Here is a 23,347-nt window from a genome sequence, read left to right as displayed (position 1 = left end):
CTTTCCGCCACAGAAACGTGCATGCTATTTTTCAATGATTAACTTTAAAAGTGTACTCATGTATAGAAATTTGGTTTTTGGACACAAACCAATTAATTAGCACTGAAATATTGAAGAAATTCGTAGAGGTTGTATCTCACCTCAACAATTACATGTGGTAACTTAGAAATAAACGGTCCACGAAAATTTAGTAGGCCTTGACTTTATTATTATTACTGTTTTTGTGTTTGAAATGCCATTTCCATAATTTTAATATTGGCGTAATAGTAATATGCTGGAGTAAGGCTTGCCTAGAGCCCATCAAATAGGCCTAACTTTGAAGGAAAAACTTTATTCTAGGGGTAAGGAAGGAAAACGGAATCGATATTTTCTCTTTCTACCTTTATTATAAAATTATACAATTCATAAGAAAAATATATTTGTTTTAAAATAATCAAACTTTGAGCGTTAATATCTTTAATCGCGAGAGACCGATCATTAGAGCATTCAATTTCCTACAAAATCTATGAAACGAGATTTTTATTCAAGTAGTTGGAAGCGAGATTTGAATTTTTCTTTCTGATAATAAGCAAAAAATAGAAAATTGTAAGGCGGAGGACGTTACCGATACAATTAAGAGCTCATACTTGGAGACACTTTCTTTCAGAGTACCAAGCGAAAAAACAATTCGATTTTTTTAATCCGCTTTATTTTTTATGTCAAACAACATTACGTTATCGGCTTTAGTTATCTACAATACATACATAATTGCTATAAGAAATGCACCTGTGAAGGATACTATAGCATCAGTGCAGCCGAAGTTAACGATTTTTCTCATTTTTCTATTCAATATCATATAAATCATGGCTCTAACGCAGTACATGTATATAAGCGTTTGCATTGTTGCTAGTTAAAAAATTGTTGATTTATAATATACAAATACAATTGGATATACGTTACTGTATAAATCTAACACAATACCGGCTGCATGGAGCGCATACTTCAAGGTTTTTTCAACTAAAGTTTCCGATTTCACGCGCTGTTGCAACGAATTATAAAGCTCACACGGCATCTTGCTTCGGCTTTTTGTTTAATTTTTCACCGGTTTTGTTGTGCGAAATTTAGTGGATGAATATAAAAAAGAGATAATAATAAATAACTGCTACATTTCTGAAACAAAACCTTGACAGCTTACTCAGAAGTCATTATAAACTTAGAAATGTGCAACCCCAAATTAACAAGTCAACTTTGCGAAAAATTGCTGCGGACAACTCCAAAGTGCATAAGTTGTGCTACGTAATGTTAATCGTAATTTTCAAGGTTACCATATAAACACATACATACATGAACATATATATATATATAAGCGTTATTTGAGGTGTGTGCCACCCATTTGCTAATCAACCGGCGGTTTTTGGCCGTTGGCAAACCTGTCCACACACACACATACATACATACATAAGCAACTACATATTTGTCGTTTGTCGCGCATTCAACCGACCGACTTCGTCATCATTACCATTAGCGGCGCTACGGTTACGTCATGTTTTGCTCCACAACGTATTGGATGCTTTAACACTAGATCTGCGAGCACTTCAGCGTGCGCGGCAAAATTACAACAATAGCAACACCGTTCCATCGTGGAAGTGACACTAGCACATCATTTACGACGCTTTACGATGTGTGTTTTGAAGAATGAAATATGCTTGATCCGACAGTTGATTGTTATTTCCCTACAAGGCATTTACAAAATCAACACACACACACTAACACTCAAGCATGCATATTTGATTATTTAAGAAATCTGAAGTGGCCAGGTGTTGCTCAGAAGTAGAAAAAGTGAGAATAAGTCAAAAATAAACTAGATAAATATAGCAAACATAGAAACAAAAAGGAAACTAAAACACAAATAGACAATGGGGAATTAGTTAATGAACTTAGCAAAATTATAAAGCATAGCGATTAGCGGAAATAATTAAATTTGTGAGCAGAAAAATAAATAATTTTCAATTTTATTATTAAATACTTTGTGATCCGATTATCAAATCAAAATTGAACTTCTAATAATATAATCCAGATTAAAAGTGATTTGTACATACATATGTATGTTAAGAGTGGCTGTGCGTAATTACTGAAACAGAGTTGCATGGTGGAGTAAGAAGCTGAAGATATTATCTCCTACAAAAAAAATACAATATTATTGTTTTATTAAAATCAGTCTCCTACAAAGCCAATGTAATTATATCATATAAATTGCAGTAAAAAATAAAAAATACAAGATTTTATTAAGGAAAATACTAAATTTTATTCTTAAAGTAATCTTTTTTTCAATATTTAACCACAAAGTGAGGGTACAAATCTTTTTTTAAATTTAAACCTAATGAAATTCTAAGTATTACTTAAGCTTGAGCTGTTACAAATAAGGATTTTCAGTAATTTTCATTTATTTTTTGATCACGATCATAACCCTATGCTCTATTTTTGCCTTTAAGTATACAAGTATATAAAACGGCACTTGAGACTTCTAATACAGTTAAAAAAAAAAAATTTACAAGACTCTGATGAATAAAAATGTATATTGAAACACTACTTGCAATAATTTTTATTAAAATTATGTATTCAGTACTTTTTTATCACTTCCAAACTGTGGATGATAAGTGTCAATGATAAATTTTATTTTATTTAGTTTTTCAAATATTTTGGGTGTATGCATTAATTCGTGCGGTTTTTTAAGAGAGGATTCTACTAGTATTATTTCGCGTCGTGTGCATCTATATTAATTTCAAAGGTACTTTGTTTAGTGTGAACAGCAATTTGTTTCATTCATTTGAAAATGTCGAAATTTCTACCAGATAAAGTGTTTTTGCGGGGAGTTCTTCTTCATTACTTTAACATGAAGAAAAGTGCTGCCGAGAGCCATCGTATTTTACTGGACGTTTATGGTGACCATGCTTTAGCCGAACGAACGTGCCAAAAGTGGTTTGCACGGTTTAAAAGAGGCAATTTCGACTTAGAACGCAAGAAGAACTTGCAAAAGTATTAGGAGTTGATCAAGCTTGGAAATTGGGTGCCTTATGAATTAAGGCCAAGAGGCGTCGAACGTCGACTCTGCATGTCGGAAATGTTGCTTCAACGCCACCAATGAAGTCATTTTTGCATCGGATTGTCACTGGCGATGAAAAATGGATTCATTATGATACCCTAAAGCGCAAGAGATCGTATGTGAAGCCCGGCCAACCATCGACATCCACGGCAAAGCCGAATATCCATGATGCCAAGGTTATGCTATGTATTTGGTGGGACCATAAGGGTGTGCTCTATTATGAGCTATTGAGATCGGGTCAGACGATCAATGGGGACCTCTACCGAAAACAATAGATTCGTTTGAAAAAGGCCATCGCGGAAAAACGACCAGAATATGCGACCAGACACGAATCAATAATTTTTCATCATGACAACGCTCGGCCACATGTTGCAAGGCCAGTTAAAAACTATTTGGAAAACTGTGAGAGGGAAGTTCTATCTCACCCGCCTTATAGCCCAGACATAGCATACCACTTGTTCAGATCAATGCAGAATGCCCTCACCGGAGTACGCTTCACTTCAAAACAGGGTATCAGAAATTGGCTCGATTCTTTCTTGAACTCCACCACCAACTGCCAGAAAGATGGGCAAACATCGTAGCTTCCGATGGGTAATACTTTGAACATTAAGTGTATAACAATTTTACAACAGCAAAATCTTAATTTTCGAAAAAAAACCGCACAAATTAATACATACACCCAATATCTCAAAGTTTTCTTAATATTATTACCTTTTGAAACAATTTCAAAAATGTTTCCTTAATACTCGAGCTTATATCATTTTGGGTTTAGCCATGTAATATTGCATGTTGCTATTGCATAGTTGTAATTTTGGTTATTAAATTTATTAGGTCTCTAAAATGTCGGAATAATGTGTTTCTTATCTAGATACCAAATATGAAATATAATACATGGACCGCTCCGCTGTTACAATGTAAATTTTTTATTAAATCTAATTATTTTTTAAATATAAATAATTCTTATTAATTGAATGTTAAATTAAAATTAAAATTTTTACCAGTTTTTAAAAAAGAAAGAGTTCTACCTAAAAAAAATCTATAAGTACTTGATTAGATGAGAAAAAATTGTGTGGTGAGCGCATTAAGTAAATCCAAAATATTTAGAACTCATTAAAAATTTGCAGTGATATAAAAAGTTTTAAATCTGATTAAATATATTTAACGAAAAGTAAATATTAAGATAATATTGACTTAACAGAAAAGCCATAACCTCAATTACACTATTATTATCCATATTTTTGCATCCTAAAAAGCAATAAGACTAACAAATCATGCACCATTCATGTAATAGAACTCTTTAACGTCAGCCAAGACTAATGACATCGTTCACACGCCAAAGCCAGGAACTCTTTCCCATATCGCTGGACAACAGCATCGAGTGCAACCAACAACAAAACACGCATGCAAAGCGCAAATTTCAACTCATGATTGGAACCAATTTGAGGAATCGACAGATTTTTTAAATAAATACGAAATTTCTACAAATTTCCAAAGTGGAGAAACTGCAGTTTTCCTATAGGTTTTCTCCCTAATCACAAAAAATCACATTTTATTGCACTCAATCCGGGCTTGAACTGAAAAGCAAAGAATCTTATGGACGTATCATTAGTGTTTACCTAAACTACTAAAGGGTAAAAGTGGCGTGGCGACAGCAATTGATACAGTAAGCCAATAAGAAGCGCAAGCTTTTGGGGTCAGTCCCAAAACGAGACGAAAATGAAAAGCTGCAGTTTCTACGTGGACCAAATTACTTAGATTTGTACCAGTTTGTGTGTGCGTCTATGCTTAAATTCAAACAAAAGACTCTGAGTTAAAGCCAGACAACAATTTCACAAGCATAAGTAGCTATAATAAAATAATAATAAATAAGCAACAACAAAATTGGAACAAAACGCTACTAATAACAAGCAATTGTGGCTAAAACGACAAGCGGCTGCTGTGACGTGACGACGGCAATGTAATTGTTAAAAGAAAAAAAATCACAAAAAACGATTTGAGCAACCAAATATCGGTCAGTGGGACTCTACAGCATCAACAACAACCACATTGTGCGCTTGAGTGTGTGTATTTAGTTCAGTAAAGAAAAGCTTAACTCAGCAGTAAAAACTAACACAAAAGCAACAATTGGAATGACCGGCAACAATGAGCCGAGGGAACGCAACAAAATGTGCAGCAGCGGCAACAGCAACAACAACAACAGACAGTGGCGGCAAGTGTTGCTGCGCTTGATTCGCCGATTATTGACAATTGACCACGAGACGTTAGATCGACTTGTCGGTGCATGGAAATTGTAAGTTGTTGTTGTTACCAACATTTTTGTTGTTAATTGTTGTTGTGTTTATCGCTGTTAATGCTGTTGTTGTTGTTTTTACTGTAGTTTTTATTGTTGTTGTTGTCATAGATTTGTTAATATAATTTTTTGTGTTGTTGTTGTATCATACACTGATGCACTTTCGTAATTGTTGTTGCTTTTCGCTTCTTTATACCCTGAACAGGGTATATTAAGTTTGCCACGAAGTTTGTAACACCCAGAAGGAAACGGCGAAAACCCTATGAAATATATACATAAATGCACTTTTTATTTGACGAGGTATCTTCACGAAATTTGGCATGAGTTATTTGCCAAGACGACAATGTACTCTCTGAAGAAATTGTTCAAATCTGATGTGTATATCATATAGCTGCCATATTAACTGAACAGTCGGAATTAAGTTCTTGTAAGGAACCTTTTTTATTTGTGAAGGGTATTATAGTTTCTATTCAACCGAAGTTGTCTAGTTTTTACTTCGCTTGACCATCACAACGTAGATGAATTCTCATCATCTATCAGCGTTTGAAAAGCTTGAAGAGAAAAGCGGCTGCGCTCTCTACGCGTCAGAGCCGGTGCAATGTGATTATTATCGCTATAATTGATAGTACCGGCGACAGCCTAGCCAACATCATCAGCTTGAACAACAGCCTCATCATCATTTGGGCTTTTATGCTCGCCGTTGTTCGAGCGCCACTTTTACCCTTGCCATTGAGCCGCCGAAGGAGACACGCTGCACATAATTGCTCACGAATCGAGTTTCAGTTTCAGTTTTCATCATCAAGCTTATTGCGGCGTGCATACATATGTACTCTTAAATACACTTACATGCTTATGACTTTAATTTAATTTTTTACTAATATTTTTTTCCTCATTTAGAGATTTTGAGACATTCATGTTGTCTTATTGTTTTCTCTTTTTTTTTTAGATATTTTATTGTGCATCACGCTCGAACGTTTTAAGCAGCTGCTTACCGCTTTCATGTCTTTTACCACTTCAAAATCATATTTCTTAAGAATTTCAAGGAGACTATGGGAAACCTTAGCAGCCAACTGGCAGCTATGCGTCAAACAATCGTAAATATTGTTCATTTAATGGCTCTATCAAAATTAAAAGCGCACGAACTTCAGCCAAATACCATTGAAAGATAAGTGTAGACAGTGAAAATAACATAATTTCTAGTGAAATTTAATATTTTGCTTTTCGCTGGAAGAAATGGCCGTAGGAAACGTAACTGCCATGAGGTACATGGAAATAATGGGTAGTGTAACGCCGAAAAATTACTAGCATTACAATTGGTATTAAAAAGTAATGTTAGCCGCAAAGTGAAAATGTTTGCATGTATGAATGGATGTACATATGTCAATATGTATATATATATGGAATTGTGTATTTTTGTGCATATGTATATTCAGGTGGTTATGTCTTTGCAAATGGCAGCAATCAAATTTTACACATACATAAAACTCAATTATACGTACTACTACTACTTAAAAGTCATGGCGCTTAATCCCATCAAATTGTAATTATTCGCCCTAACAGTACTAGTGCGGACAAATTTTGAGGTTAAGACGACACGCGACTTACTGGTCGCTAAAAACTTTAACTTAAAATCGTACACAAACACACATATATAAATAAATGTATGTGTACCTATATGCCTATAACTTGCAACCCGCTGTTTGAGCCCATTCACCCAAAAAGTGAAAAGTCAAGATTCTATTTTTACGAAACATTAATAAATTTTAGCTCCATGTGTGGTGACTGAGAAATAAATATATATACATATATATTTATGCACCTATACATATTTCTAAGTTTTGAAGTCTATAATGCATGCTGTTTATTATTATAATATTTATTATAATTTAGTTATAATTTTATTTTTATATATTTAGCTTTTAAAATAATATGTGAGCGGAAGGGACATTAACTGACTTATTAGTCAAGTGCTGACTTTGTAATTCGACATTGTTGGCAGCATTTGCCAGAGTAAATGTGAACCCTTCATAAAGAAACTAAAAATCTTAGTTTAATACCCAGAAGTGAAAATTCAATATATAAATAAAAATTATTGTGGCGAATAATATTCTGGTGTCCAAGGTGTTTAGTTGGTTTAGTAATATCAAAAAATGCATTAATTATTTTATAATTTTTCTTAATTTTACTTTTTTGAATACAACTTCATTTGGAAGCATGTCCTAATATATGATTTTTTCAAATGCTTTATCAAGACTTCCGTTAACACCTTTTGGCACATATACATTTTCAATTTCCTATTTTTCCAGAGTTGCCAACTCTTCTTTGAGAAACTATGTAGAATTAAGATGTCTAAAACATTTTTCTAAAGATTTTCTTAAGTCCAAAATTGAGTGTTAAGCTTTCTAAAACGCAACACATTATTTTTCAACTCTACACTTTTCAAAAGGTGATAACTCTGTTTCAAAACAGGTTTAAACATATTTTTTTCCGAATGTTGTCTTGATACTTTCTTAAACAGTTAAATTTCGCACTAAGACATTTGCAATTTAATATGTTTGAACAGTGGCTAACTCTATTTTGGAAGCATGTAAAATGAAGACATCTTGAATACTTTCTTAAATACAAAATTAATTTAAATGCTTCTTTAAACACCTTTGTTCGACACATGTAAAGTTTTTAGTTCTACATTTTCTTAATGTATGGCAACACTTTTTCAAAACATGTCTAAATTCGGCGATAAATAAATCGCAATTTTGATCGATAAAAATAACGGCAATATTTATTTTAATTAATTATTCGGTTAAGAGAATATTCACAATGAAGAAATCGATGTAAATAATAATCTATAAATATCGATTAATGTTATTGAGGAAATGGTTTAAAAACGGGAAATATTAATATATAAGAAACAAAACAAAAACTATTAAGTAATTATGTGAAATTATTGAGCACAAATAAGTAAATTAATAAGCACGGAAATAAAAATTATAGTCTGTAACTAACATAAAATAACTAAATTTGTTATAAGAACAAAAATATATTTTCAGCAAATATCTCGAAAAAATTACATAAAGTGGCCTCCATATATAACATAGCTAAAGAAACCCCATATTTAATTATTCAAAGAGTTTTTGTAGATCCTCAGTGCCAATGTGCCGTAAATATATCAGAGAACCCAGCCTGGAATATACTCGTATAATATTATCAAATTTCCTTCAGTAAGCTAATTCCGATTTAGTTTCAAAAAATATTGAAATTATTTTTTAATGTTTAGTATTAAAAATTTAATGCTTATATCACGCAATTAATTTTTAAAACCCCGCGGTTTTGCTTCTTGATACAGTGCGGAAATTATTGATTAAAATAATAAAATTTAATTATTTAATTTCCGCTGTAATTGTAATTTTCTTATTTAACTACTAAAATATTAAAGTAATTACTTCTTCTCCACTGTTAAATCTTAAATTTCTCCGAAAAGTACACAACTTAAATATAATTGCGAAATGCATAAAAATTCACACAGCGTGACTTACCTGGCTGACTAGCAGACTGACGAATATTAGCAAGGCCGCGAGCAGCTGGCTCCTTACCGCGCTCATCTTCGGTGTTATGTGCGCTTGTGTGGTCATCGCGTTCGGCGCTTAAGTCTTTTGTTTACCAAAAGGTTTGCTTTCACTATGCCTTTGCTGGCTAGAAATCTGCTAGAATTTACACTCAACTCTTGTGTGGCACTTCACTTGCGAAATTTTATTTTTTGTTATTGTTGTTTGCTTTTAGTATTAAAAACAATCTCTTTTTTCACTATTGCAAGAAGTGCTTCTCACTTGCTGTCGCTTGCAATTACCGCTACCGTTTGATTTTAAATGTTGTCGCACACGATAAAAATAGTTTTTGCTGAAAAATAATTTGCCTGCGTTATTAGAATGCGTGCATATACATACATAATAGCAAAAAAATCATAAAAGTAAAAGAAACAAAAAACACTTTTTCGTGCGTGCCTATGTGTGCATTGTTGTTGGTGGTATATATATATTTTTTTTTTGCTTTGTACCTTCAATCTAACTGATTTTTATGCGAGTCACAGAGGTCGTTATTAAATATTTTGCTCAGCTGCTTTTGTTTTGTAGACACTTAGCATTGTATAGTATTCTTAATTTAGACGCTGCTAATGTGGAGGCAGACAGATAATAAAAATATAAAATATTTTCTTATTATTATGTGGTTTTATAATTGCTTTTGACGCTTACATTGAATTTCATAAAGCGGTGAATGCGAGTTGTGCATAAATTATTTAGTTGTGTCTATAAAGATGCTTATGAACTGTCGAACGAGTCAAGATATGTGTGTGTGAGTGTGCGTGTAAATTGAACTCTATGATAATATACAAGTTTGTTATTATCTTTGTGGTTTTTGCGATTTGACGCCAGTGATATTCTCACCACAAATTTAAAACAACACTTCCTAGAACTCACCGCATACCATATATATATATATATATATATATATATGCGTCAGGCATTGACAATCCCATATTTCATTTGAAGTAATTCAAAGCACATCTGCTGTTTCCTTATGCATTTACCATATGCGTTTGTATGTATGCGATCATATAACTATATATTTATATACTACTTTTAAATGTATTGAGTCAATAAAATACTACTCAAAGTAAAAATAAAATGATTTGAAATTTTTAAGCGCAAATACATTATTCTTATGATTTTCTTATTATTATTGTTTTTGCAAAATGGCACACATTAGCTGTCGATGCGTCATTTCACTTAGCTGCGCAAACAATCAGCCGCTTTGTGTTATGACAGCGCCTGACAATACATATGCACATTTTAACATTTTAGAGGTAAATTGTTTATTGCTTTTTCCATATCCCTTTTCAAACTTTGGAACAGAATGTTTGGAAGATTGGAGAATGACTCAACGTCTCTATCATGATGCACGTATCCCTAGTAAATACTTTTCTAACCGTCTCATGGAAGTATTTTTAACGTTTGGATGCAATACTTAATATTTTCAGTAGGTGAAAATGACACGAGGGATTGTAAAACAAATTTCAGTTAAGTAGAAAAAAATCGAAAAACAAATTAAAATTGTGGCACCTACCATATCTATAAATAACTCGTGAATATATTTGGTGCAAAAAAAAACTGTGTATAAATATCCAACAACTGCAGGTGGCTTCGAAGTTCTATGGTAGAAAAAGGAAATAATCGAATTACGTAAAATGTATTTATACATATGTATCCGAGTTTCGATTGTTAACACTTGACATAAAAGCTATGCTGTGATTGTAGTTATAGCGGCATTTGTCAAAGAATTGTGAGGAACGCTGCCGAGTTTACAGTCCTTGACCGGATAAAAATTCTACCCCATTAAAAACGTGAATTATGACATTAAAATTCAATAAAAAAAGTTCGGAGTGATTTCTAAACTCTCTAAAAGCAGTAATCTTACAAGATATACGTATAGACTATCATAAAGACAAAGAAGTAGGGAGAGAGATTATTGACTGTATATAAAAACAGACAAGACAGCATAGGCAAGAATAATTTTCGGATCAAAAATTTAATTCCTTATTTACGTTCTCCAGGACTGTTTTTTTTGTATTAAATCTATTAAACAACACTCATTGGTAGGCTTACGAGAAGTCTTTAAGAGGCCAGAGTTGAAAAATTACTATTTTGATATATACCTATACTCGTTCATATTACTTTGAAAAATAAAAAATTCTAAAAAAAATTTCTAAATATTTTACTCAAAAAAGGTTTCAATCGAGTCTTATAAATTTATTATTATTTTACTACAAATAGATGAGTCGAGATACATTTAATTTATAGTTTATCAGCTGACAGATAATTTTATTTGAACATAAATTATGCTGCGAATGAGTAAAAAATCCATAATATATTTCTTCTCCATCAAATCGGTTGTTATTTAAAGCTCTTCCAATTACACATAAATTATTTTCTTCAACATCTGTATAAACATGTATGTACATATGTGTACGCTTGTATATATGTACATATGTAAATTAACATCAGTATAATCATTTATACTTTGATTTTTGAATGCGTTTTATTCAAGTGACAATTTTAGAGCTCTATAAAAGCTGCTAAGGTCATAAAAATACTGCAAATACGACAAATAAATGTCGCTTCGTCTTTGATGTAGTGTCTCCACTGTTGTGCGGAGTTTATATGCTGTAAGCTGATTAGTTTTTCAGAGTGTACGTAAGACAAGTTTTACTTTAGAGATTATAACTACTTGAATACAAAATAACAAATAAATATATACATATTTCGCCTTTTTAACGAGGCATTATCCAAATGAAAGCAAAACTAAAACTAAATATCTAATTAAATGAAAATGTGAAATTATTACTTGACTCCCACAATTCTTAAATAAAATATTATAATATATCCAATACTTTTAGTTATGACTACGAAATGAGAAAATCGTCAGTAAAATTACAGCTACTATCTTGTCAACGCAAAGCCTTTTTAAATGTGACTCTCAGATTTTATCTGGCAAAGGATTCGTAGATAAAATACTAAGTGAAAAAATTTCTAAAATTTCAAATAAAACTTTTAATTTAATTTTTTTTTCGTAGAAATTTAAAATACCAGCAATATCTCATTACAGTTACATGTATGTCTTTTAGAATTAATAACTTAATAGTGCTGTGAAAAAAATTGGCAAAAAATTGAGAAAACTAAATCTTAAAAGTTCATAATAATTTTTATAGAAACGATCTTAATTTCCAATGGAATTTCATTGAAAAAATGTTTTTATTTAAGATTTTTACTAAAAGAAATACATTTAACTGGTTGGCTATCAGCATATTCTAAAATCTTTTTAAAGCCATTTTAATCCAACTTTAGTCAAATTCGTAACTGAATTTATTAAAAACCATCTTTGGTGATGAATTGTTAGGTTATGCTACTATATTGGAAAGCTTCAAATGAAGAAAAACGAGAGATGAAAATGTCTAGTGAGAAATTCAGCCTTTCTACTTTAAGTGGTTAATTACACTGGTTTACAGTAATTTTGCGACTATTAGAAGCAATTTCTTGCTAATTTTGGGCTGTTAAACCGCAAATGTTAGTAAAAATTTTCTAACAAGTAGGATATTAAGGGGTGTAGGGATCAAACCGCCACCATTTACTAAAATAACGAAAATAGCTGTACGTGATGGAAAACTTTTGAACCTAATTCGTAATCAGGACACCTCAAATACCCCTACAGACCTCTTAGCATATCAGTCGCAAATTTTTACCTCATATTACAGCCGAAATCCCTTGGGTGTTCTAAAGATGCTCAAACCTAGTCTATGACATCTTAAACAACTGAAGAGTGAAAAGCGGATAATAATGATTTGCTTGCTTTACTTATACTTAACTCTGGAAGTGATAGATTCAACAGCGCTTACTAAGGTCACCCTACTGCAAAAGAAAATTTTACTCAGCTCATTTATAAACAGTTAACTACTGATATCCAACTACAACTGAAACTTACTAACGTAGTCTAGTGGTCTAATTTCAATTTGGAGATGCCGAAATTTTAATGTTTTAAACTAAATACTACTTAAAAAATTCTGACAAAAACAACAATATACCATTGAATTAATCAAAATTAATGAATTCAAATAGAATTCAACGACGGAATATAGTGTACTTATACATACACACATGTATAAATATTGTACTTGACTGTAATTTTAATCGTAATTATTGCGCTCAATGCCATAAACCATAACAAACCAATATTTCATCCGATTTTCATCACTCAACCAAGCATTGAAAGCTACATGTGATATAAATGACAGAGCCAATAATAAATAAATAATGGTACAATGGATGTATGTGTACAGATTAAATGGCTAATACATATAATTGTTGTCAAGTGTGTGTAACATCTAAAATAGCAATAAACAATAATAACAAATAACGATTATGCAAATTTTGCAAGAAAACTAAATGAAAAGTGACATAATGGCCATAATATAGGGTGGATCAATATGCATTAAGAATTAAATTTTATTAACTTAACTACTTTTTTATGCAAATATGTGTATAGTTTTGCAAGATTTTGCAATAAAATATAAATTAAAGTTAAATTCTATGAAAAATTATGTTTTTAAAATATATAGGGTGGGTTGATATGTGTAGATAATTTAAATGTAGATGATTTTTATAAAAAAAATGTGCGCATTTTTGTAAGAGTTCATAGCATTTTTTTAACAAAAATATATGGGGTGCTTCAATATGTGTAAATAATTTAAATTTATATATTGAATTTATATGTTTGTATATTTTTTGTAAGATTTTTTAATTGAAACATACTAAGAGTTTTTTACTAAAAAAAAGTACTTAAATTAAATATAGCAAATAAAATGCTTATAAAAAAATATATGGTGTAGATAATTTAGGTTTATGTGGATTTTCGACTATAACAGAATTAAACTTAAATATAGAAAAGACATTTTTCAAAATATATTTTTGTAACACAAATTCATAGCCTCCATAACTTTTTTTTTTATTTTTACTTTTTTTTCTTTAAAAACTTTGAATTTTTTCTTAAAAATTAGTTAAATTTAATTGCTCTAGACAAATTTGACTTTTTTTAAATTTCCATCTATTTCAAAACAAAATTATAATTAAAATAAAAAATAAGAAACAAATTATTTTAATTTGTGAGCTTTAGGGAAACCCAAATTTTTTTTCAAAATAAATAATACTTTTTAACTTTAACAAAACACAAATTTCTCTCTACGATAACTAATTTTCTAAAGTTTTTAACTATACATAATAAATATTCATATTAGAGCATAAATATAGCCATATTAAAATAATTTCGTAATAAAATTATCGTTTAATAATTTGTTTTAAATTTTAAATTATATGTTTGATCGGTTATTCATAATTTCTAGTCTCGCAATAATAAACATTTAAATGTGCATATAAATTAATTTTTTACTTTGTTGTTTACAACAAATTTGGAATGAATTAAAACTTTTTTTTTTTAATTCTGTGCTCAAATTGATGTGATTAAACACGCAAAAACCGGCCTAAATTCAAAAAACAATTTTCGGACGTAAATACGCTCTGTACCCACAATGGGCCGCGTAATTTGGATAATTTGCTTGATTGACTTTGGCATCAGGTTTCACGCGCCAATAACTTTTTCTGGCACTTTCGGCATTGGCGCAGTAAACAAATAGAAAAATTATAAATTGAATAATAATGCAGTCAAGCTTGGTCGGGGGCTAACAAACGAGTTCGCTTAAAATTCAAAAACCTTGCGAAGTTAATGACCAAACACCGCCTTTAATTAAGTGTGTGAAAAAATGTAAATCCACTTGCACTAATGTGCATTGAAATAAACAAAAAATTGTTTGCTGAAATTTCCAGCGAAGTTAATTTCTAAGAGTCAGCCGAAGAAACGCTTAAGAGAGTGCGCTCGAAAGCCTATACACAACTTGGCTGAATATCGTGGCGCGATTTGGGCGAGCCAACAGGCAACTTTGTAGAGGCTTATGCAGCTTGGCAGCTCAAATTCACTCACACAATACCAAGAGCTTAGCTCACACTCACGGCAGCAGATTATTGATGGAGACACCCACGAAATGTCTGAAGTGATTATTTGCCTTAAATTTGCTTATGACTAAATTTTTTTAACAACTTCGCTGTTTAGCAAAAAATAATAAGTTTTTATTCATTCACAGCTCGGCTCTGCTCCTCAATTTGGTAATTAAACGCTATTTGTTGTTGTTAACTGTTCACACAACGTCTGCTCTGGTGACTATACAGAACGTCTCTTTTTTCAAAAATTTAGTAAATTAACAAATTTTTAAAATAACACAACAACAATAAAAACACAAAGGCCCAACGCAACCGTAATTAGCATGAATATTAACCCACACTTTATTAAGCACCAACAATATTCACTAAAATTAAATCTCAGTCAACACTTGTTGTTCAGTAATATTTTATTTTTATTTTTTACGCTTCCAACAACGATTCGTCACTGTAGTGTTTCGCTCGTTTTGTCCGCGTTTGTTAACTTTTCCACTCGACTGTCTCGCTTAAACTGATCTCGCCCGAGAGGTAATATTTGGCTTATTGCTAATTGCTTTTGGCCTGTTGCTTCCATAACATTTTTACTCTGTCTTATTGTAGCCATGCTTCCTCCGCGCTAATTCTTGTTGTTGCCAGTATTTATGTGTGTTGTTTAAGTATTTCAGTTGGCGTAGCGCAGTTGTTATTATCGTATTATATTGTTGTTGCTGTTTTCATTAGTGACAGTGCGCTCTCTGCGCTGTGTGTGTTGTTGATATTGTTTCTCACCTTTTTACCAATTTGTTATTCGCCTTTGTGGCTGATTCGTGGTTTAAGCTGAAAAGCTGAATTGCATTTTCAGTGTTGTGTAACAGCATAAAATTGTTTTTGGTTTGAAACTGATGGAATGTTCTTTCTTGCAAGACAAACGTAAAGGTTTTGTTTACCTAACGGTTGTTTGTATAACGGTAAAATAATCGATTAATTAATCAAAAGTTTCTATAAAGATTCAATAATATATATACTGAGATAATAATAATTTATAAAATGGCATAATAAGGAAATCAAAAATCAGCAAAATCGTTCCAGTTGCTTTTGAATTTTTAATAGTGGAACTAACCCGACTTTGTTAGACTCTCGCAACATGTTCCTACAGAGTATAATATTGTAGTTTTGTTCACCTAACGCTTGTTTATAGCACCTAGAACTAATCGAGATAGATATAGGATTATATATATATATGAATGATCAGGATGAAGAGACGAGTTGAAATCCGAATGATAGCTTAATGAAACTGTGAAAATTGGTTAAATCAGATAACAATCACATTCTCTTATTACGGTTATGTTGAAAACTATTAAAGTGCTATTACTCACTGAATAAATGCTGTTTTCAGATGTTAAAATTGGACAATGGGCGTCGCGCCGCCCACCTGAAATCCTACGTCTCAGGAACTACTTGACCACTTTTAACTGAATTTGGTAATTATCCAAAGTTACCCAAGCATTTCTATCCCACACTGTCCAAATGGGTGAAATCGGATGGCAATCACGCCTACTTCCATATAACAAAGTTCTGAATTCTATCTGATTCTTTTACTTTACAGTATGCGGACCAAACATCAATGCAGTTATTAGAGTAAAACTTTGCGCAAATAGTGCCCTAAAGGATTTTAAACTTATTCTCAAAATTTGTCGAAATCGGATTGTTACATTTTTAAAACGCAGACACCCCAGGGTCAATACTTTCCTAAGCCGCCATATTTCTAACACAAATATTTTCGAACTTCCGGTTGACTTTATACCACATTTATCGGTCAATAAGTAAGAAATATTTTAATGAAATTTCGAAAGAATCTCTTTCTAATAACCGTATATCTTTTTGCCTTTGATGGTAAATAATGGATGCAATACTTCCTACTTTTAATTAAAATATATACGAAAAGCCCATATATCATGCAAGATTATAAAATATTCGGTTACACTCGAAATTAGTTTTTGTTTAATACAAGTAGTTGTTAGGAGCAGCATAGTCAACGGTTATTTTTCAGATATTGTCGCATTATTATTTTCAGGAGAAGTATGTCAATACATTCGGCAGTTTGCCATGGCCAGTCTCCAGATAGGATTGGGAAAACTTTATTTCTTTTTTAGTAGGAACCATTTTTTTTTACTTTTACTTCCGCTATTACAATAGGTTTGTCATACTAAATAGTCAAGAATAATATACTGCTAAACTCTACAACGATTCTAGAAGTTATTTAAAAGAAAGCTTAAATGTTCATCGGCGTATTTTTTACATTATACTTAACGTAGCCTTTATTCTTTAGTATAAAAAAGAGTCATTTTGCTGAACAATATCATTGACTATTGTTTCAGAATATTTACTATCTTTACAAAACTGTAGCAAGGGACTCTCAGAAAGCTAAACTCTCTTCATATTTATCTTTCTGTTGCTATCAAATATAAAGTGGTATAATATCACTTCTCAATATATTTGAGTGGCAAGCCAAATCATCACCGAAAATTTAAGCTTCGAAATCGATTCGGCGTTTACGGTTTTATCCAGGTCCGATTATATTGTCTTCGAATGTACTAATACACAGTCTAAAGTCACTTCAAATGAGATATCTAATGCCATACATGATGCTTTTTTCTCAACTCCAACAATAGTTTATATATGCCCATTTCCTTAGCATATCATCCTAATCGTCAATCCTGGGATAGTGGCTTTGAATTTCTAACAACCACTTTTATCATGTTTAGCGGGGTACATTTGCATGTTTTATGATATTTGGATCTCCAACGCTTTCCACCTATTTAAAAGAGGTCGCTGCATACTCAGTATATTTTTTGGCGTTAACTGATTTTAAAGCCTATCATTTCAGATAGTATGATATATTACTTAGATTCTGTGAGGAACTTGACATCCGACCATAAATTATTCAACCCAACGACACGAGTCTCACATAAACATTTTTAAAATTAAAAAAAAAAATAGTTTTACCGCAAAAAGTAACATTTGCTGCAACTATAACACTTTTTGTTGCTTACTTACACAATTTAAAAAGAAATAATCGATAAAATACAGCTTTGAACTGAGTCCAAAAACCAACTCTTTAAGTTGCAAATATAAGGAGAATATTCATTAGGGTTTGGTCGATGTAAGGAGTTTTTACTATTATTTAGGAGTAAGTAAGTAACGCTGACAAAAATATGCTATATCGTTTAAGTTCTTTATCCTTCCAGAAATAGGTTTTAGTCATTAAGAAGTAAACAGTAGATGCGTATTCGAAAAAGTCATACGAAGAATTTTTCTCCCGAGCACACCTGAGGAATGCTCATCGCCGTTCGTGGTCGTCCCTGCTTTCGCACATACAGCAAGACGGATATTATGAGCGATGTATAGAGTGTTAATTTGGTTGTGCGAGAAAGGGCTGTACTTTTCAATTGCCTGCTGAACCGTTGATAGCACCTGTTAGCCGGAGTTATTCTCCGATTGATTTCGTGGGTGAGTCTTTTTCAGTATTTATGGCGGATCCTAGATTTCGTCTATCTAGTATTTCACTTCCTCGAAGTTCTTACAAGTATATTCCGCTCGTTTCAGGGGGCAAAAGCATGATATACAAAAACCTTGGAAATTTTCTCAAAAAGGTAGGAGCGATGTAAACTTATCGCCTTATATCTTATCAGGAATCATGCTCACTATTAAAAAGTGAAGATGCAAAAGACTTTATTCCTTTATGAAACTTTGTTTAGAAGTCTGTAGTCTTAAATTCACCGGTTATTAAAATTTTCCTCCTTTATGCTGACAGTATTGCGTGTCTATTATTTTAATATGATAACATTCCCAATATAGTTCATACTCTTTTTTTCGCATAATTACTTTTTCCAACAGGGTAATTCCCGAAATGTATGCGTATGTGGGTACAAACGGCAGAGGAATTCGTTTTCCGCCTCATTTTATCGAACACCAATATCAGATAAAATCGTTAAACAAAAGAGCATAGCGCTGGGGTTAACCGACATACGCGCATGCACATATAATACAAGAACCCAGCACAAAATTCGAATTCTATTCGACACTTACGTGCCACACGCTCGCGGTCATAACTGAGTATAAAGCTAAAAAATTATATTAACAGCTCCCCCACTTTCACTCGCCAAAAACCACCCTTTTGCGTAGGTTGAGCTGTCGACACTCCTAACACGTGAAAGGGGTTCGCAACTTAAACACACTGCGAGTGCCGCATTGCTACACGCTGCTCTCACTGTTACTATTTATTTTGACACGAGTAATACGTGCTCTTTGCTGTGGGGAATTCAAGAACTTTAAAAATAACTTAACAAAAATATAACTACAACAAGCAGTGAGAATATTAATTACAACAATAAAATAGCAAAAATGTGATAGAGAAGGTGAGAGCGCAAAAACATCATTGAATCGATATGAGCAAATGAGCAGAAAGTGGGTGGCGAAAGGACATGCGTTGAGGGTGCGCAGATAAGGAGAATTTTTAAAAGATACTTAGTACCTTGGAGAGGTGTTTGGAGGAGGGGATGAATTAGCAATGGATAGTGTGGATGTTATAAAAGATAATGACGTTTCGGAAAAAATACGAGTTTTTGATGTTAGAAAAGTGATTGAATCTTTTGACATTAACAGACGACTAGACGAGGGCTGAAAACTTGTCAGAACAGTATTTTTGCTATATGTTTTTATTGTTTAGTCCCCTGCAGTCACATAAACAAGTCACGCATAATTAAACCGTTAGGAAATCAGAAGTAATCGGTTCTCTCGGCAGACACTAACCTGTCAAAATGTGGGTGGTAGCGGGCGTTTGTGAGAGAGCTAGCGCAATTCACTCTCTTCATAGTCGCCGCAAGTTCTTTCGCATGTAACGCTATTTTACTACTAATACGAGCAAATTTGTACTTGGCTACGACGGCTAATCGTAAAACCCTTTGCACTCAGTGAAAATTTCATCACCGTTGTAGACAGTTCAATTCCGAAAGAACGCGGACAAGTTTGAGATCTGAAATATTTTAAAACACAATTTGGTTCAAGTTTTGGTTTACAAAAACAAAATTTCAAAATAAAAGTATTGTAGGGTTTAGTAAAAATTCAAAAATTATTTCAAAACCGTTAAGTAATCAATAAATATATATATATATATATCGAAAGTAAGTCAAGTGTGTATTGCAAGCAAGTTTAGTGAAATATAAGTATATGTATGTGTGTGTCAATACATACACATAAACACATAGTTTTGATTATCCTGAAGCGAAAATATTCGATTGTCGAAAAATCGAAAGAACGACGAAAAATTCTGTATCAGCAATACAGTCATACAAATATATATATAATACATGCATACATATTTACATTAATTATTACGATTTGTACTACTCATAGTACGAGTAACGGGCATAGAGCAAGTGCACGCCGCAGAGCGAGTGAGTGATAAGCGCAACCCTTAAAAGCGGTGTATAAACGAGAGCAAAGCGTGTACTTACAAAAACAAAGAATATAATCCCAAAAAATTAAAATAAAAAAGTTTAAAATCAAGCAAAAAAAATATTGTTAAGTGAAAGTTAAAATCGAATCATTTCGTTTACGTTTTCAGTTTATGTACGCTAAGTCAAGGCGAACCGCAACAACAAGTACAAGCGATTAACGCATTAAGCCGTTGCAAGAAGAGCCGAAAAACCTACTCACCTACTTTCGATCGCACACAGCGCCCACAGGATACATACATACCTACATACACGCATATACGAGCGCAACGTCGCAATCGGCCAGAAAAGGTGAGTTTTAATTGTAAATCGAAGGCAGTCACGATTAAATGTCATTCATTCATCTAATTTTAATGGAGTATGAGCGATTGTTGGCAGCTCAGAGGGCTAAGCGTTTTAGTGTCCTTTCAACCATTTGACATTTTCTTCTTTTGTCTTTCTGGGGTTTAGGGGTTCATTGATCTATTTCACTCATTATTGTTGATTCTCTTACATCTTGTTACATAACTAGCTTGTGGAATGGTGGGAGGGGGTGTGAAATGCCCGTAGATGACTTACATAAGCGTCGCCAGATATGCATTCGTATCTTATGTATGGACGTGCGGGTTTTCACCTCGATGGCATCATCTCTGATTTGATACTTAAAAATTCAATATATTCTTTATTACAATGTTTTTACACGCAAATGTGACTATGTGTGGGTGTAAAAATAAGTGATTTCTTGCATTAAATATAATATCTTTGTCTGCTGATATGATGATGATGAATATACAAGTAAAATTAGAATGAAATAAATAAAATTATATATGTGTCATTCTATGTCAAATCGACAAATAGTTGGATGTGACCCCGATTTGAATGAATTTTGGTGGAAAGTTTTGTCTTATCATAAAATGAAGTTCTGCCAAAGAAAAACATTTTGAAAAAATTTTCCTAAGAGCTATACGAAATTGAAAATTTCACTGTTTTCCCGATTTTATGAGTTTATTTATTTAACATTACAGGAACTACTGTATATTAAGCAAAGAACGCTGGTGAGTTTTCAAAGAACACTTAGAGGTGTGGAAAAAAATTGCTTTGAAAAAAAGTTTTAAAATTGTAAAAATTTTGGCCTCAACATTTTTTATACTATACCTCTAACATATCTAAAGAAATACAAAAATTTTCAGAGGGGTGTTCTTTTTTCTATTTTTTCAAATTAAAAATTTTTTTTTTAACATTTTTTTTCCCGCATCTCTGAAGACTGACCAGCGTTTTTTGTTTAATATACAGTAGTTTCTGAAATATTAAATAAATAAACTCATAAAATCGGGTGAAATTTTCAATTTCGTATAGCTCTTAGGAAAATTTTTTCTTTGGCAGAACTTCATCATAAGGCAAAACTTTTCACCAGAATTCATTCGAATCGGTTGGGATCGTGTCCAACTATTTGTCGATTTGACATGGAATGACCCACATGGGAGTATACTGGACCCCGTTCTAGATCACGAGTCTTATCGCCGAAGCCCTAAAGACCGATACATTGTTTTAACGTGTTCATTAGATTTTAAAGCACATATTAAGAAGTGGCTGGAGTCGTACAGGGATTCCAGGGATCGGTAGATCCTTTAAATCAAGTCAAATCAAATCAAGCGGTTGCTAAAAGTGATTGTGATCATTTAACAAGAGAAAGATTTAAAACTTGTTAACAGAACTTCGGATCTAACGGTATATACTTGATACTCTCCTTCGTTAAGAGTCAGTGCGAACAGAAACATGGGGGATAATGCAATTTGTTGTGATTAAAAAGCTGTATCTTAATGCTTTTGCAAACAAAACTGTTGAGTATGGTATTAACACTTTCAATTTAGCTTCCTAGCATCGGTTGAGCCCATATATCCAACCAAAGTATGACTATTGTAATTGAAAAGTAAAACAATTAAAAAAAAATTATTTAAAATAGTTTTTATAAGAAAATTTTGTTTCAAAATTCGCTACTAATCTCTTCAAAATATTAAAACATAGCAAATACAAGTATATGTAAAATTTTACTTTTAAGATTTAATTTTGATTAAAAAATGGTGTTAGAAGATTGAAATTATATTGCAAATTTTAATTTTTCTCTGGATATTGGACCAAAGTAATGTTCCATTTCTCGAAGTTAACCTCCATAATCGAAATCTATATATTCGAAGTTCGAACTTGGGCTTAATTTATAAAATTACACTGTACAACACTCGTCAGGAAATTTAACGACAAAAATGTTTTTCTAGATATCACGTCTAAAGAAAACATGTAATTTCTATTTTAGAATTTAGGCTCCAAAATCGAAATCATTCCCCCTGAATTTCGAAATTGAGTTGTAACATTTTTCGGTGAAGCTCATATGACGGATGTTATAAAGGGTCAAAGTCAGATTATCGAGGAAAAATATGTTTATATATCAAAAATTATGGCCCGAACTTGATAACATCTGTCATACAAAGCATTCACCATTGAAAAGAGAAGAAAACGTGGATGGTGTTCATATTTTTAATTTCTAGATGCATACATTTTAGAAAATCGCAAAACGTAGAAATTACTTTTTATTTAGCACTCAATTACCTCAAAAATACTCAGAAACAAGTAAGGAAGCGCTAAGTTCGGGTGTTACCGAAAATTTTATACTCTCGCAAGGTAATATCACTTCATTTGATGTCGGTATATATTTACAATCACAAGCAAGAATATACATTGTTATTAGAAAGAGATTTTTTCTAAATTTCATTAAGATTTCTTACATATTGACCGATAAATGCGGTATAAAGTCAATCGGAAGTTCGAAAATATATATATATATAAATATGGGGGCTAAGGGAAGTATTAAATTCGGGAAGAATAGTTTTCTGATAACAGCATGCCGTTGTGC

General features: G+C 32.2%; 2 protein-coding genes across 6 annotated transcripts in view; one reads left to right on the top strand and one right to left on the bottom strand.

Moving 5' to 3' along the window:
* LOC106624655 (uncharacterized) overlaps positions 1 to 15,488 on the bottom strand; it is an 81,443-nt gene extending 65,955 nt beyond the window's left edge. For 4 of the 5 annotated variants that reach the window (XM_036368816.2, XM_036368821.2, XM_036368820.2 and 1 more), the window contains exons 1-2: positions 15,308 to 15,488; positions 8,906 to 9,266 (exon numbers count right to left, since the gene is read on the bottom strand). In XM_036368816.2, the coding sequence (XP_036224709.1) occupies positions 8,906 to 9,001 (96 nt within the window). In that variant the 5' untranslated portion in view covers positions 9,002 to 9,266; positions 15,308 to 15,488. Of the gene's footprint in view, positions 1 to 8,905; positions 9,283 to 15,307 lie in introns of all 5 variants that reach the window. The other variant, XM_070105469.1, reaches the window with a different exon arrangement.
* A 5,000-nt stretch (positions 15,489 to 20,488) lies between these two features.
* Positions 20,489 to 23,347, top strand: part of Syn (synapsin) — a 119,977-nt gene continuing 117,118 nt past the window's right edge. Inside the window, exon 1 of the mRNA XM_036368824.2 lies at positions 20,489 to 20,751. The gene's annotated coding sequence lies outside the window, so the exon portion shown is untranslated. The remainder of the gene's footprint in view (positions 20,752 to 23,347) is intronic.

The sequence above is a fragment of the Bactrocera oleae genome, chromosome 2 (genome assembly GCF_042242935.1).
Source record: "Bactrocera oleae isolate idBacOlea1 chromosome 2, idBacOlea1, whole genome shotgun sequence".
NCBI classification, from domain to species: Eukaryota; Metazoa; Arthropoda; class Insecta; order Diptera; family Tephritidae; genus Bactrocera; species Bactrocera oleae.
Note: the sequence above shows the minus strand (reverse complement) of the source record. Positions and strands in the feature narration are given on the sequence as shown.